Source organism: Martes martes (assembly GCF_963455335.1).
Source record: "Martes martes genome assembly, chromosome: 8".
Classification (NCBI taxonomy): Eukaryota; Metazoa; Chordata; class Mammalia; order Carnivora; family Mustelidae; genus Martes; species Martes martes.
This window is the reverse complement of record NC_137895.1, coordinates 97,038,739-97,055,784: the sequence shown is the minus strand read 5'-3', so window position 1 is coordinate 97,055,784 and position 17,046 is coordinate 97,038,739. Positions and strand designations below refer to the sequence as shown.

At 32.5% G+C, this 17,046-nt stretch overlaps 1 protein-coding gene across 5 annotated transcripts in view; it reads right to left on the bottom strand.

Annotated features, from left to right (window-relative positions):
- Positions 1 to 4,473: 4,473 nt before the first annotated feature.
- Positions 4,474 to 17,046, bottom strand: part of USP15 (ubiquitin specific peptidase 15) — a 116,149-nt gene continuing 103,576 nt past the window's right edge. For all 5 annotated transcript variants that reach the window (XM_080811221.1, XM_080811222.1, XM_080811223.1 and 2 more), the window contains 11 exons: positions 16,348 to 16,431; positions 16,163 to 16,257; positions 15,873 to 16,064; positions 14,868 to 14,983; positions 14,417 to 14,689; positions 13,972 to 14,042; positions 13,516 to 13,631; positions 12,521 to 12,670; positions 11,319 to 11,422; positions 9,484 to 9,572; positions 4,474 to 6,447 (listed from right to left, as the gene is read on the bottom strand). In XM_080811221.1, coding sequence (XP_080667347.1) covers positions 6,265 to 6,447; positions 9,484 to 9,572; positions 11,319 to 11,422; positions 12,521 to 12,670; positions 13,516 to 13,631; positions 13,972 to 14,042; positions 14,417 to 14,689; positions 14,868 to 14,983; positions 15,873 to 16,064; positions 16,163 to 16,257; positions 16,348 to 16,431 — 1,473 coding nt within the window. In that variant the 3' untranslated portion in view covers positions 4,474 to 6,264. The remainder of the gene's footprint in view (positions 6,448 to 9,483; positions 9,573 to 11,318; positions 11,423 to 12,520; positions 12,671 to 13,515; positions 13,632 to 13,971; positions 14,043 to 14,416; positions 14,690 to 14,867; positions 14,984 to 15,872; positions 16,065 to 16,162; positions 16,258 to 16,347; positions 16,432 to 17,046) is intronic.

The following is a 17,046-nucleotide window of genomic DNA, read 5'->3' as shown; positions in this document are numbered from 1 at the left end:
TGCGGGGCTCGATCCCAGGACCCTGGGATCATGACCTGAGTAGAAGGCAGAGGCTTTAACCCACTGAGCCACCCAGGTGCCCCAATTCTGAGTTCTTTAAATTGAAGAGTTTATCTTACTAAAGTCACTCAATATTTAAAAGTTATACAGGAATCCTTCCTCAAATTAAAACAAAATGTAGTTTTTCCATATTTCTAATTTATTTTCTCATTTTTTGCAATTGAGGGCAAGTCTAAAATAATTCTTATTTATTTCAGGACACTGGTAATTCACCACCTCACGTAATGGAAGATGGTTTTCACCATAAAGAAAATGAAATACTTTTACTTGTTTATAGGGAGAATTCAATATCAGAAGAAAGCAGGCTAGAAGAAACAGTGAAGGCACACATGGAAGCCCAGACATATATGAGATACTTTACTACATAAGTCTAAATTATCTGAATCATATCTAATGAATCAATGAACCTCTGATGCTCTTTTACAAAGTTTAAAAGAAAAGTAAATACTGTAATAAAAGTTTAATGAGACTTGAGATGTTACAAAGTTTAAAAATCCTGAAAGATTTTAACTAAGAATTTAAAACAAGGTGATAGTTAAGCTTTTATTTTATTTTTAGAGATTTTATTTATTTATTTGACAGAGAGAGAGAGAGATCACAAGTAGGCAGAGAGGCAGGCAGAGAGGGGTAAGCAGGCTCCTCGCCAAGCAGAGAGCCCAATGCGGGGCTCGATCTCAGGACCCCGAGATCATGACCCAAGCCGAAGGCAAAGGCCTAACCCACTGAGCTACTCAGGCGCCCTGATAGTTAAGCTTTTAAACAAGTTTGGGAAATTATAAGAATGTGTCATTATTGAGAAAAAGGTAAGAATACACATTATGGGAAAAGACTGTTGGGATGATTCCATATTTATTGTTTTACTTTTATGTATGTAGATTTAACTCCAGCTAGCAATGGACTTGAAGGTCACAGCAAATGAAACTATTTCTTGTTTCACCAAACTATATAGAACAAGCTGCAAGTTCCTGATGTGAGGAAATTTTGGGCAAAACGAGTACCATCATCAACAATGATTTTCTACAGTAGAACATAGTTAATTACCAAAACAGTTTAAACATTTAAAATATTTGATTTTGTGCATATTGGAAGATACTGAAAATATTTATTCTTCCAGGATTTCCATTTAAAAGAACAATTACAGAAGAGCTGTATATTTAGCTGCTTTGTATAATCACATCCAACAGACATTTCTAGAAAAAAATATTACACCAAAATCTATTTGATTCACTTGCTCCCTGTCCTCTGAGACTCTAGACTCTATTATGTCAACTCTTGATTTTCTTAAATGGTTTATCTACTTTCTAGATTCCCTTAATAACTTAAGAGTCTATCTTTCATTACCCTGGCAATTTCTGCACTCTTAAAAGGTAGAGACGGGATACAATTAGACTATTGTATGATGTATGATGTGCGGTGAGTATGTTTCCCAATGTATTTATTTGCCAAAAATAATTTTTTTTACTGCCTGTTTTATGTTACCTACTAAAAAGTTCTTTACTCCATCATTACTGCAAATAAGTCTTGATCAATATTTGAATTTTACTATGTACATTTTAACTTCCCAATTATGATATTTAAAAATCTACTTTATGTAGCTTATAAAAATTTGAGTATATTTTTTAAATGAAAGTTTTGTCTGGACTATTTGGAAATTTTTTTGTTTGATATATAGTAAATATGAATTAAACATATGAAAAATACACATATCTAACTGAAATGTTCCACAATCTAAAATGCTTATAAGATTATATATATTTCTCATTGCAAAAATCTGATAACAAAACAATGTAGTACAGCTCTGCAACTTCATATATAAGTCAAGAAGGATATCCATATATTCTCCTTTCACCTCTATCTTTTAGTGCTTTTGAGTGCCATTCAAAGAATTATTTGGGAATTATCAACGTAATTATATTTTCAAGAGAAGTGATTTCAAAGGAAAACAGAAATTTTATTTTATCATAAAATAAACAATACAATTAACTAGGGCACCTGGGTGGCTCAGTGGGTTAAAGCCTCTGCCTTTAGCTCAGGTCATGATCCCAGGGTTCTGGGATCAAGCCCTGCGTTGGGCTCTCTGCTCAGCAGGGAGCCTGCTTCCCTTTCTCTCTCTCTCTGCCTGCTTGTGATCTCTGTCTGTCAAATAAATAAATAAAAATCTTAAAAAAAAATAAAAGTAAAAAATGCAAAGAAAGATTTCCACTATTCTTTGGCTCCAGAAATGAATTTTTTTTCTGAGATTTTAGAGGATTTCTGGTTCTTTGCCCTAACAATCAAGAATTTTCCACATTTGTATCTTAAAAACTAACTTAAAGAGAATGTGCTAATCTATACTGCACAAGCAAAGATCAGGAGCATAACAAGAAGGGAGGATGGGAAGTAGGCAGTAATGAAATGTATTGTCAATAAAGAACATAAACATAGGGGTGCCTGGGTGGCTCAGTCAGTTGAGCAGCTGACTCTTGATTTTGGCTCATCTCAGGGTTGTGAGATGGAGTACCTACTGGGATCCACACTCAATAGGGAGTCTGCTTCTCCCTCCTGTGTCCTCCCCCCAGGTTTTTCCTAAAATAAATAAAAAAAAAACAAACAAACCATAAAAAAACTGACCAAAAGTTGGCCTGCTTTTTATTTTCACCATGCACCAATAATAGTGTCAATTCCTCTTTGGGGTGAAAGATTCTGCACACACCCCATCCCCTGCCCCTTTGGTAAGCCAATGAAAGAGACTCACCTCATCTTTTCTTACAGTCTCCTAGCTTCTTTCTTTCTTTCTTTCTTTCTTTTTTTTTTAAAGATTTTATTTACTTATTTGACAGACAGAGATCACAAGTAGGCAGAGAGGCAGGCAGGGAGAGGGGGAAGCAGGCTCCTTGCTGAGCAGAGAGCCGGATGCGGAGCTCGACCCCAGGACCCCGGATCATGACCCGAGCCAAAGGCAGAGGCTTTAACCCACTGAGCCACACAGGTGCCCCTCCTGGTTTATTTCTTATAAAATGTCCTTACCTCACGGAGATTAGTTGATGAGGAAGTGTTGTCCTTAAATTCTGTCCTTACACAGAAGCTATCAATAGTTACTGATTTTCTTCATGCCCAAATCAAAGGTTTGTGTGGTTTTATAGTGAGTTGCCAGGAAAGCAAGGATAAATATAGGACTGCCAAGAAGAACAGACTATAAGAGAAAGCAAGATCTTTAAACAAAGTATCAAGCTATAGCTATTGCAGAGATTAATTAAAACTAAATTATATGTGAAGAAAAAAGTCCTGAAAATTAGGGATGCATTTGCGGAAATGTAAAGAAGGGCATACTTGAGTTAGATGAACAAGGAAAAAAGTGCTGTATTAAATTTAAATCAGTAATGAGTATACTACATAGTTTACAAAGCACCTTTCCATAAAATACATGATCTCATTTGAGATCTCAAAAATCCTGTGAGGCAGACATTATAACAAAGTGGGAGGGAGTATACAGAACTGAGGATAGAATATTGGCTCCACCACATAGTAATTATGTGAACTTGGGAATAGTAACTGCTTTATACCTTGGTTTCTCCAAATGAAAAACAGTGGTGATGAATGTCTCTACCTCATAGCTACTATGGGATTAAATGAGATACTATATACAGCACTTTAATATACTACCTGGTCCATTTTAAGTGCTCAATAATGCTATTATTATTATAATTTTATAGGTGAAGAAACATACTGGGAGAGATTAAATTCAAAGTCATCTGACTACTAAGTAGAAAAGCTAACAGTAGAATTCTAGACCGACTACATTCCTACCACCCTTATTATTATAATTAGATATTATTAGACTATCTACTTAGATATTATTATGAATATCTACTTTTAATTAGAGTATGGATTAACCTTTTGCACTGTTTTTATTTATTTATTTATTTGCAGCTGACAATGTCATTTGAGTTTGACAAATTCAATGGTATTATTAACATCATTTTCTATTTTAAAAACACTTCTTTTGGTGGGAATAGAAGTTAATCAAAGGCATTGAAAAGAAATGGGTCTCCACGGACAACTGGGGTGGAGTCTACAATCCAGGGCTGGAAAAAGTTAATTTTGGTTTTTCTGTAAACCTCAGAAAAATGAAAAGTCTATTAGGTGGTAGACAGCAGAAAGACTGCAAGCTCTGTGAGTGGAGGGATGCTTGTTTATGGCTCTATCTCAAGACTACAGAACAGTGATTAGTAGGTGCATAAATAAATGTTTAATGAATATTTAAATTAAAAATCAACTTTGAAACACATCCTTAAGAGGATCTGCTTTATTCTGACATGCTTTCTTTTCTATCTTTAATTATATAATAACTAAAAAGTCTATCATATAGTCACCCACCCATAAAAATAGGGGGTTTTTAATCAAAAGATTCAGAGTAAGAAATAAAAGACTAAATAAGGCCTTAAATAGCTTTATTGAAATCTGTATAAATAAACATGCACATTTCAAATGTAAACTCAAGTGAACTCAAGTGCAGACAAAATTTTAACCTCTGTCATGCAGGAGGTTAGTTTACATTAAAAAAAAAAAAAAAAGAAGAAAAGCAAGAAAAGAAAGGAAAAGAAAAGAAAAGAAAAAAAAAAAAACCCAAAGCAGCTTTTAAAATACCAGGATGAAAAACCAGCTTTAATATCAAGGTATAAAGCAAAGCCATGATCAACATACCTCATTTATCCTGGTCAAATGCATTTTTTCTTTTAACTTTTAAATGCTAACATAAATAAATAATTTACCAAAATGTGCACTCACAGAGTGAACTTTTATTTACAATACACAATTTATAATCTATTGTATTTGATTAGTTCAAGTGAAGAACATTATACTTTTTGCTTTAATAACAGTGGGACACAAAGCAATTTCTCAGGTAGTCGATATGTGAAATGTGCCCCAGCATTTAGATTTTCTATTAAAGGCAGTATTGTATGCCAATCAACAATACATTCTTTCAACTAGATTAAAGGGAAAAAGCAGCAAATGAAAAATGTTTCAAATGTTCACACGTATTTTTGGCATCCTGGATCCTTGAATGTGGTGAACTTAAATCAAATTCAAGGTTTGTATGCTTTATATACTATACAGGTTCTGACTCTAGAACATGCAATGCCAATTTTCTTATAACAAGTTACCTTCTGAGAAAAGCTGTAAGGCTATGGTGAATTCCATCAGGAACACACAAAGAAAGTTAACAGACCTACCTTTAAAGCCAATTGTCCATTAATGATTTAAAGGCCAGTATATGAAAAAAATTTCTCATCTTAAGCTTGATGTAGTTATTACTATGGATACAGAATATTCTTAAGTCTGTCCTTCTATTACAATAATTGGAAGAGCTAAAAGTTGCCAAATTACCAAAAAATGGGGTAGAGAAAAACAGACAGCAAAAATTTTAATTTTGGACCACACCAGATTAAAGATACGCATTTTAAAGCAAGTCAAAAAATTTTTGAGTATCTAAGCAATAGATCCAAATAGCAGTAAAAAATACTTACATTTAACTGAAAAATGATTTTAGATGGAGTGTGAAATCTAGAACCTGTTTCCACAGCAGCAGTAAGATGAACATAATATTCTGGATTTTTAGTGATACTACAAAAGAAAATAACTTTTCCAAGATTGTTTCTTATATCATGATTTGGTTTTTTAATAGGCCCATGTAGATTACCAGGGATAGATTTGAAAATTTGGTTTTCCAAGAATACTACTGCAGTATTTATGCCACATTGATACTGCAGCTAAATATTATAGTAATATATGTGGCAGCCTAATGCACATGAACTAGATTATCCAAAAACTAAGTTCAGCCATAGTTTTCTTGCAGTATTAGAGCAAATAAATGACCAACATCCACAAATTTAACATTTGTCATCAATTAACTCACATCCAAAAAATTAAAGAAAACGTAATTCATCAAAACAGCAGCAAACTTAAAAGGGATTTATTTGTGATTTCCTATATATATTTAGCTTGTAATTACAAGACTGTAAATGTATTAAGAGACAATTTCTGTTAAAGTTTTCATTGTGTTTCACTTCAAGTACTGCACAAGTTAAAATCTGATAAAGGATTTACATTCGGTTATCTGAAACTCCCCATCTCAGACTTTTGTTTAATGTGGTGGGTAACTTCATCATTTCAATAGATACCACCAGCAGGAAAGTCTCTCTTTTATGGCTTCTAGGACTTTCATTAGTTAGTGTGCATACAGTTTTCGTTTTCTATATCATTGTCATTATCATTGCTATCTTCATCACTTTCTAATGGGATGCCTGTGGCAGCTGAAGCACCTTTAGTTTCTCGGTCAAGAGGAAAAAAGCCAGTTCCACTGAAAGTGTCTTGTCTCTGGTAGAAGAGTACATATGCCGCTTTGGACTGTTGAAACAAATAAAGCATGTTAAAATCGTCATGATTCTCAAAGATCACATTAAGTATACTACGTATTTTTCAGCTGGTAATCCATTTTGGTCATAGGGCATAAATCAAACAGAAAAATCACACATGGTCAAAAGAAGTTACTAAAATTGGTTTAAATATAAGATGACATCTATATATAAAGGCGGAATAGTCACCAGAATGAACATTTTTATTCTCTATTACATTGGTTGAACAGAAAAGTAAATGCAACTATTTCATAGACTGACCTAGTTACTCTAACATGAAACAATTCTATGCTTCTTCCCTCCCATCTCTAAGGAAAAGGTAAGCTTCTTTCTAACACTAATCACTCTAAGTTTGCTTTAGAGTCCAGCTTTTCCTACTGTTAAGGATATTGCTCCATTCATCATCACTACGTATCTTTAGTAAGTTCTTTATCTACTGGACTTCTTGGCATAACAAATACTCAAGTCTTTTCCCATCCTAAATCCCTCTTCATTCTATTGCCTTCTTCTAGTTGCCAGGCTGGCAGACAGAGTTGTCAAATATTCATTTTTCACTCTCGTGCACACTCCTCAATTCAGTAATGATCTGTTGCCCCAATCATTCTAATGAAATGCCTTTCACTAGAGGCAATAATCTGCTATAGACAAATTAAATGGGTGCTTTTTAAAGTTCTTTTAGTCAATCTCTCAGTAGCATTTAATGGTTTACTCCTCCTCTTTTATGCATCAAATAATTTTTGGCATTTATGACACTATTTTTCCTTAGATCTTCTATCTCCATGGTTGTTTCTTTTTTTGTGTTCTCATTAAGTCCTAACCTTAAAAAAAAAAAAAAAATCACGTTCTATCCTCTGCCCACCACTCTTTCTCAATCTGTATCTTCTCACTAGGTGACTTATTCAAACCTATGGCTTCAACTGCTACCTAAGACCAATAATGCAAATTTATAACTTAAGCTAGTTCTTACTCCTGAACTCTAGTCCTGTTAGTCCCACCTTCTAATGGAAAATTCCCCAGAGCTATCATATAAGTAGCTCAAATTTCAACAGCAAATATTCTTCCTATATTTCCTATCGTGGTAAATGCTGAAGTAAGTCATCTTCAACTTCTTCCTCTTTGCATTTCTATGTCTTTATTTATATCCAATCTTGATCAAGTTCTAATAATTCTATTCAGGAACTATCTTATAAATCTATTTCCCCCTTGTCTATACATTACACCACAACCTTAAATTTAGAAGCTTGTATTGCAGAAATGACACCCTTCTTTTAGCTGGAGGCTGTAATGGTCTTTCTGTTTCTTTTCTCAGTGCCTTCCAAATTTAATACTATTCTATTGCTTAATAACCACCCATGCTTCTCATAGTCTTTAAGAAAAGCTCTAAACCCTGAAGAATATCATCCTTTTTGATCTAATTGCCAAGTTTAAGTTTAGCCTAATTTCTGCCCCATATTCCTAACAAGTATGTCCTTTCAATAATACCAAATTATTTGCTGTTTTCCTAAATGTCATGTTCTGTCATGCCTCCTTGCTTTTGTAGGTATTGTTTTTCTGCTTAGAACACCTTTACTTCTTTTGTTTAACTTACTTCCATTTGCAAAGTTGCAGACTCAGGTCAAACACCACTTTCTCACGCAATCTTCCCTGCACTGGTCCTATCTCTAAACCCTAAATCAATGGAGAGATGGCTGTCCTGTTTCCATGCAGTCAAGATGTTTCATAGTACTTATGATTTAACTGTTAATTTACTTCTCTGTCATTTCTGGACTTTAAGCCTCTTCAAGTCACAGATAGCTGTCTTTTAATCTTGTTTAGAATTGAGTCCTATATAAAGAAGGTACTCAAATACCGGCTGACTAAATGAAGTATCACTGTAGGTAATTTCAGGATGTTTTGGTTGGGAGATTTAGAGAGAAGAACACAACTGAAAAGTGATGGTTGAGGCCTGAAATTGGAAGTCTAAATATAAACTGGAAATGTAATTAATTTAGGCACATACATATTTAAAAAATATTAGTGTTCAAGTCTCTTTGTTAGGGAGTTAAGTAATAGTACACAATATATATACACACATAGATAAAGATATAAAATATCTGTAGAGACAACTCAAAATTATTTCATATCTGTTCACCCAACAATGGATTAAAACTATGTCAACAATAGGGCTCAGAAGTTTATTAATTTATTAAACTGGACAATATAAGTTAAAGACTTAAGGCATTACAAACTAAAGAAAAAGCTAGTCTCTGTCCTCAAAGAATGTAAAATTTAAACTGGGAAATATGAGCTCCATGCTCACAGGAGCAAATACTACATTTCTCACTCTTCGTACTATTGTGATCAAATAGTAAAATTTTAGGAATACAAACTTTAATAGAAAAATAAACCCTTATGAAGCCAAGTCTTCGCTTTCTTCTTAGAATAAACTTGTCATCTCCTCACCAATCAATATTTGTTAATGAAAATATGCTCTGCTGGGAAGCAAAACAAATGCCAATATTTTGGCTCTACCTGTGGCTAAAAAACTGATGCAAATATGAACAGATATTACTTCCTCATTTTTCTACTATTCAGAAAATATCCAAGTAACAGATACTCAAGGTCAATTAAAAAAAATTTCTCTAATTTGTTTCATCCAACCATGTAATTTTGAGTTTAAATGTTTAAGTGTCACAAAGCATAAGACTTTACTTTAAAAATCGCAGGTATGGTAATGGAAGGCCCTTAAAGATTTTTCCTTTTCTATTTTAGTACTCTAAGTAGTCAATGTCCCCAAATGTCTGAACCTATTTTCCAAAGGAAAATTTTATTATTTTCATTAGAAAACTCCATTTTTCATGAAGAAATTTATGCTTCTTTTAGTAGGCAAATTTGGAGACAAATTTCCACTTAGAGGACAACTTTACATTTCTTTAAATCAGAGAAAGTCTCTCTTAACTATTAGAAACTGCTAAAATATAGACTGTAGTGTTTCATGGGAGCTTTTAAAGTGCCTCTTGTGATTTTCAGGAAATAAAGACATACTTACCACAATCTGGTCTTCAGATGCAGTTGAGACACTACTGTCATCAAAGTAGTACCATTTTCCATCATCTTTATTTTTTGCGAAAGCAGTATCTAATGAAAAAATATAATCACTTCTGTGACTGAAATGATCTATGGTTTCCTGGGGGGAACCCGCAAAACTTTACAATCATCTATATAAGGAATACATATTAAAATTACATGACAATCATCTACACAAGACCTAAAGACCTATCTATTAAACATTCAACTGATTCCATTGATTACAGGTTTTAATATATTCCCTACAATCTAAATGCCCAAGATAATTTTCAAAGACATTGAAATTTGTGACTTTTTCATCCCAAAGACACACAGAATAGATTTATTATTTTTCAGTTCACAGAATAATACTAATAACAACACATGGGAATTAATATTTATGTAGTGCTTATGGTAGACCAGCTCTAGTGCTAAGTACTTTACATGTATTATCTCATAGAGAAGGTATTATTATTCCTCTAACTTTAGAAATGGGGAAAGTGAAACATCAAGAGATGTTTAATATGTAACAGTAAAGCTGGTAAGTGGTTGAGTGAGCATTTAAACCCAAGTTATTTAATCATAACTTAAATTTTGTATGACAAATATTTTTTCAATAATACCCTCCTATTAACTTGTAGTAGTTTTTAAACCAAAATCTTTTTTAGTCTTTAACAAAAATACGGAGCAAGAAAAAAATAAAAAGTAATTTTTCTGTACAACTTTTAAAGATTTGCTTTATCATTAAAAGTTAAAAATGCCCCCTTTACACATTCCATGCTTTGTCTTAACTATCCAATAACTGAGGAAACAAAGTTGCAAAATGTCTGCAAAATAATTTTCTGTCATCATAGCTTCTAAAAAGTGACACTTTACAGGTTCTATCTTCTAAATTGTTCTACCCCTCACAAAACAAAATTGTTGCTCTTCTGGGTGGAGCCTATTGTGGGTTGTAAGTTCGTCAGTTGAACTGCAGACCACTGAATCCACAATTAAAAATAAACACTGAATAAAAAGACAAGATCTAGCAATAAAATGGTTTATAAGAGAAAAACTGAACAAAAAGGCACCTAGAGTTTGCAAACCAAGTGATACCAAAAGAAAAAATATGTCAAATACTGGTAAAAGGAACAACAGAGAAAGAAGAGCTACCATTTTAAACATAAATGCAACTAATAATGTAAAACAATTAATAAAATTATTAGTAGAAATAGATAAATCAACATTTTAGTAAGAATCCTGACAAATTCTAAGAAATATAACAAATACCTGAATATAACTGATAAGCTTCAAATGTAAGAGATATATAGAATTCTATGTCTGGACAGGAACTACATATGTTTTTCAGGTACATAAACATTTAAGAAACAGACCATGTACTAAGGTACATGGACACTTTAATAAACTAAGGATTAATATAACATAGGCAGTATCCCCAACTGTTATGTAATAAAATCAAAATTAAGACAGAAGGAGAGCATTAAAAAAACCAAACATTTGGAAAAGCGTATGATTAAGTGCCCTGGACTAATAAGAAAATCATAAAGGAAATTAAAAATATATACAGAATTAAAAGTAGATGAAAATACTACATTTCAAAGTTAATGGAATAAAGATAAAGCAGTAGAGGGAAATTTATAGCTTTAATTATAAATTATACCCTTCAACAGAGGAGAAAAAAAGTAAAGATCAGGAGTCACATGCTACTGATCAAGGCAGCCAGGCATCCTACATTTTCCCTTTAATAAATATCTTAAGGAAAAAGTCCGCAGTAATCAAACATCCTGATTTTAGCAAAATGGTAAACTGTCAACTTACAGTGTCCTCCTCCCATCCCTCCATAGTGGTTGGAAACAGCAATCAAATTATAGCGACAAGGACCTGCATTTGGATTAATTAGGAATTCTGACATATCCAGGTCACTGTTTAACAAAGAGATCAAGTTAGTTTTATGTTTTCTCTAAGTGTCATGAATTCTATTATCTTCTGTCAATGTTGCTTGACTCTCATTTATATAAAAAATCTCCCTCACTAAAGAAATTAAGAGTCAAATAACTGTAAAACATATCATACGTAAGTGTAAATACATACATATATATAATTTTATACATATATATAGACACACACACACACCAAAAATATGCATACACCTCTAAGTTTTGAATATTTTGACAAAAATTTTCTTAGGGGTTAGGAATTTTAAAAATTATCTACTGACTGCTGTTTATTCAGATTTATGTTTTATGCTAATACACTTAACTCTCAGTATATAGTAAAAGAGTCATCACCATTTGCCATTGGGACCCTTTTAATTTTTCATATTTCTGAAGTCATTTTTAGTAATTATGTATTTAAGGATTATTCTACATTTTCCTGGTTCTGATGGTCTATATACCCCAAGTGGCCAATATTTTTTGAAACGCAACCAACTGTTTGTAATCTGTCATGCATGAAACTGGAACGTGACCATTTTATAACTTACCATTATTTGTTTTTTTTTTTTTTTTTGGACTTGCATCATTAAAAAGCAGTAATGATTCAAATTTCAAATATATCTCATAGATTCCAGCTTATCATTACTTCGGTTCTTCTTGCACTTAAACTATCAAAATGCTATATTCTTTTTTTTTTTCTTTAATGCTATATTCTTGAGAAAACTTTGATGGCTCATAATTTTTTGTATTTGTGCACCAGGTGTTTGATACAGTTAACAAGTAGACACCTGCCATTGGCATGTGTGTGTGATTAGAAAGAAACAGAGGTAAAATTGAAAACATTCTTTGGATTGCTTATTCTGATTGGTGTTTATAAAGTTACAATTAAAAACATTTTGCAGTTTTTTACCAGAAAAAAACTGGTAATTTTTTTTATCTAAAAAGGAATAAAAATTTTTACTGATCCTTACAAATTTTTCGGACTACTCACAAATACACTAAAAAACTGAAGTTGGATCCAATACTATCTGATGATTTTACGAACCTACAGTTGCCCAATGTTTATAAAGCATAATCAAAACTTACTTGATGGGAAAATCAACTAAAGTATCCAATTTGTCTCTCATGTATCGACTGTAAGAAAATCGCTTGAGATGTACCACAAGTACTGGAGGCAGGGACCATAAATCCAGTTTCTTTGTGGCTTGCTGATGTTCTTTACAATTTGGACAATACCTAAAAATAAAGTGAAATATTTAAAGCTTGCTAAAGGTAATGAAAATAATAGATTAAAAAAATGCTTGGCAAGTTTTACATTTATTCAGTGGGCAATTACTAGGTGCCTAATATACATCAAACACATATATATATCTCTTCAGTAAATCAAATTGATTTAGAATATTATAAATTAATATGTATATAGGTATTCAAAGAAATGATGAAGGCTAGATTATTTACATTTTAGAAAGCTAAAAGAACACAAAACTATGCTGAGATATAAGTATTAGAAAATCTCAAAACTTCTGGGCGCTAATGGAATTAATAACACCACAAAACATGATTTTCCTAAAAATGTTTCTATCAAAACAGCTGCACAGCAAAAAATTCTTGGGAAAACTAAAATTATCCATAGTAAAATTGCTACTGTAGAAAATACAGTAAAGAGATTAAAGCTTAACATTATAATAATACTTCTAAACATCTGAGTCACTTTTCTTTTTAAAGATTTTATTTACTTATTTGAGAGAGAAAGAGAGACAGACAGTGACAGATAAAGTGAGAGAGAGCACAAGTGGGGAGGAGAGGAAGCAGCAGGCTCCCAACTGAGCAGGGAGCCTGATGCAGGGCTCGATCCCACTACCCTAGGATTGTGACCTGGGCCAAAGACAGAAACCTAAACCCATTGAGACACCCAGTGCCCCTCGAATCACTTTTAACAGACTATTATTATTTAAAGAAGTGCTTATTATTTAAAATATCAAAAGGAATTTAGTTACTGCTTTTTCAACTTGATATATCACATACCTCAGTACAAATCCTTAAAAAATAATTAGATGCAATTTTTTAACTTTGTCTCTTACCAGGGATCTTCAGCACCTAGCTTTTCTTTTGTTGTAAAAAGCTCAATGCAATCTTTTAATTTCACAAAGGGTTTTTTAGGAGGTTTATATTCCACACTTTCATGTTTTTCAAAATCCTAAAGAGAAGTATTTCTTGAGTTAAGAGAACAAATGAAACAAAACTCATTTTAGTGATACCATCTTACTATGAATAGCAATGAAAAACTCCTAAACTTTCTCAAAAGAACTATAAAGCTTATTTCAGCTGAGATTTATACCACTCTTCTAAAAAAACTTCTCTATACACACCTACATGGGTGATTAAAACTCTTAATAGAAAGCATGTTTGTAAACCAACAAGACTTTTCTAGTACATAACCATTTTTCTACTAGCAAAATAACCATACTTGGTAGAAGGAAAAGAAAGTAACAAAACTGCAATCAACCTGGGTAGATATGGAATGAGTGATGACTTACCTCAGCAGCATTTTCATCAAAATATCGTTTTTTCAAATCAGGATCCCAATCCAAAGCAAGAAAAGATCTTTCTAAGATGAAAAACACATTTTTTTCTTTAAAACTTAATATGCCTTCATTAAAATGAGTATATTTTAATGTTAAGATATATACTAGAATAAACAATCTTTTCTACTTGGACTACTTTTCTACTTGCTGTTTCCAAGCCATTAAAAATTTAAGGAGTTAAAAAAAAAGATAGGAAACTTAAGCATAAGTCTAACCTCCATTTAATAAGCAGTGATGTATTTTAGTACACTTAAAAATTAAGACTTTTCATTTAAGATACATAGATATTATATAGATAAGTGAATGTTATTTTTCATGACTATTGAATTTCAGTTTTCACCTAAAATAATAACATACTTTGCTCAAGTTCAGTGTTCAAGCCAGTTTTCATACTTACCATCTAGCCTAAGCTGCCGCTCGTCAAATCTTATATGCCTGGTATCATCTTTGATGTAGTTGATATCTGTATTGCCTAAATTGTTGAACTGGAATGTAAACAATCTTTTTTTGTGTCCCGTGAGTTGACCTTTGCAAATTTCCTCAGTACATAATCCATTTTCAGAATCATTATCTCCTCCAACTGAATCTTCAGACTGACTATTTTCATTCTCGGAGGGAAGTTCTTGATCCTGGCTGGATTCATCATCTGGCTCATCTGTTTCCATTTCACCTAATTTTAGATATTAGAAGTCTTTAAATAAACCCAATGCTACATTTAAAAGTTATTAATATTAACAATATTTTTCCCAGGCTTGGAGAGATTTTTTTAGTTCCTTAATCCCCATCTTCTTTTTTTCTTAGGCAATAATCCAAGGGAAAGGTTTTATAATTTAACAGGAAAGTCTTACTTGGTGAGCCTTCTTCATGTATGCTATTTGGGCCATTCCCATTAATATTTTGGTCCTTACAGCAGTGTAGGGATCCTTCAGTTTCTTCAGTTTCAGTAGATATTTTGACATATCGGCTTAAATAAAATCAGAAATCATACAAATTTAGTTCTATGAAGGTAAAAACTAAAAACAAAAAAAAGAGTTTTCCATTGTTTCAGTACTTTTTAATGAAATAATAGTGGTCATTTAGAAGATTCAAGGATAAATCAAATTCAGGATATAGTACCATAAGTGCAAGTGACTAATCATTTGTTTTGGTTGTCTTTATAAAAAGAAAGGAGGTGATTTGTTACTTCTAGGGTTTTAATATCTTTCTATGATAAAAGTTTGTGGCAAATAATTTCTTGACTTAAAATTATTGTATAAATATCTTCATTTAGGTGATATATGTATTGCTAAGATCACTTATAATTGTATAATGTGATCTTTATGTATGGGTTATGGGACGACAATGATTAAAATAGTTACGCAAGAAAGAATATGTCAGTTACAAAGGATAAAATCAAAGGGATCAAATGGCAGTTTTGATTATATTTCAAATCAAGGTTTTTAGGAAGACAAAAAGGGGTTGGCTTAAAATACTCTCAACCCTGAAAGTTTATTCTTTTAAATAAAACCATCTGTAGGAGTTCCTGAACCAGCAATGTAATAAAGAAATGAAGCATCTGAAATTTGTTATAATATCAGTGCATACATGACAAATTCCTATTTTTTTCCAACTGTAAACTTCTGGTTTAAAACAGCTAAAAGATTCATGCTTTCTGGGTTTGCAATTACCTAAGTAATGTGTTTTACATGATCAAGAAACTGAATTAAACTATAATTTGATTTTGTAAATTTCTGTTTAAACACAGTTGAGATAATAAAGGCTTACCAAATTATATTCTGATAGTACACTGCACAGTTATTTTTATTAACTATTCTAACACTCATTTTGTTAATGTAGAATTGTCTGACACTTACCACATTCTCAAAAGCAGGAGATTATAGAGTTTATCTTCAGTATTATTTCGTGGTACAGCCATAAGAAAAGGCTGACCAAAAAGTGAAGAACCAGTATGGTGGGTATAACTTGAGTGTCTAAATTTTTCTCTTAGGCAAACAGGAATAATCACATGCTCTGTATCTTCTGTCCTATTGATGTTAATTTCAAACCTATAAGGACAAAACTGACCATAAACTCTGAAAACTTTTATGTTATTTCTTCTGAAATTTTCCCAATTAATATTTTGCACAATGAATTTTATACTTACACATAAATATCATCCCGTTCCATAATACTACTAAGGTTTTCATCCATAGCGAATATTCTGTGAAATCTATGATTGTATATATCAGTAACTATCATCTAAAAGGAAATAAATTTCTATTAAGCTGGTTTTACATCACTGAAAAACTAAACTCCAGTTTACATACTTCAAACCCAGAAATACCTTACCTTATCTGCAGGTACTCCTGACAAAGCAGACAATGCTGTACAAAGATCAAGTATATTTCCAATTTTGGGGACAACCACTTTGTACTAAAAAACAAAAAAATTGTAACGAATTTATTACTTAGGAAAAAATACTCAGTAGATGAAAATGAACTCATGGTTGCTTCCTCACATTCACTTGGTATTTGTTTTACAGTGTCTTTCTCCAATCCTACCATCATCCTTGCTGGCGATGTCTCTATGGATAATTTATCTTAGCCTTATTGTTCCCTGGCTCTTTGATTCAAAGACCCACACTTACATTCAACTGTAGTTCATTTCTTGCACCTTGCCATAAACTTGTTCCACCTCCGGTTTCTTAAACTCTTATCAGGCTACTGACTAACCATTAATTACTTCTCCTGGAAACTCATTCTTCCCCATTCTTGGCTTGCACTTAGAGCTTTAGTCCGTTTAAATCTCAATTTTCTCCTGGTTTTCCAGCCTCCTACTGTCTTCATGGCCTTCCATCCAGACCCCACATGATTCATCACTTCAACTACTGCACTGTAAAACCTTTAACTATTTTGTTATTCAATTTTATTCTTGCTATAGTTTCTTAGAGCTGTTTGATATGCTGGAGAAAACTGACCAACTTAAGAGACTGGTTTGCTACAAATTCACAGTGCCCAAGTCTTAACTAATTGTTCAACACTAGCCAGA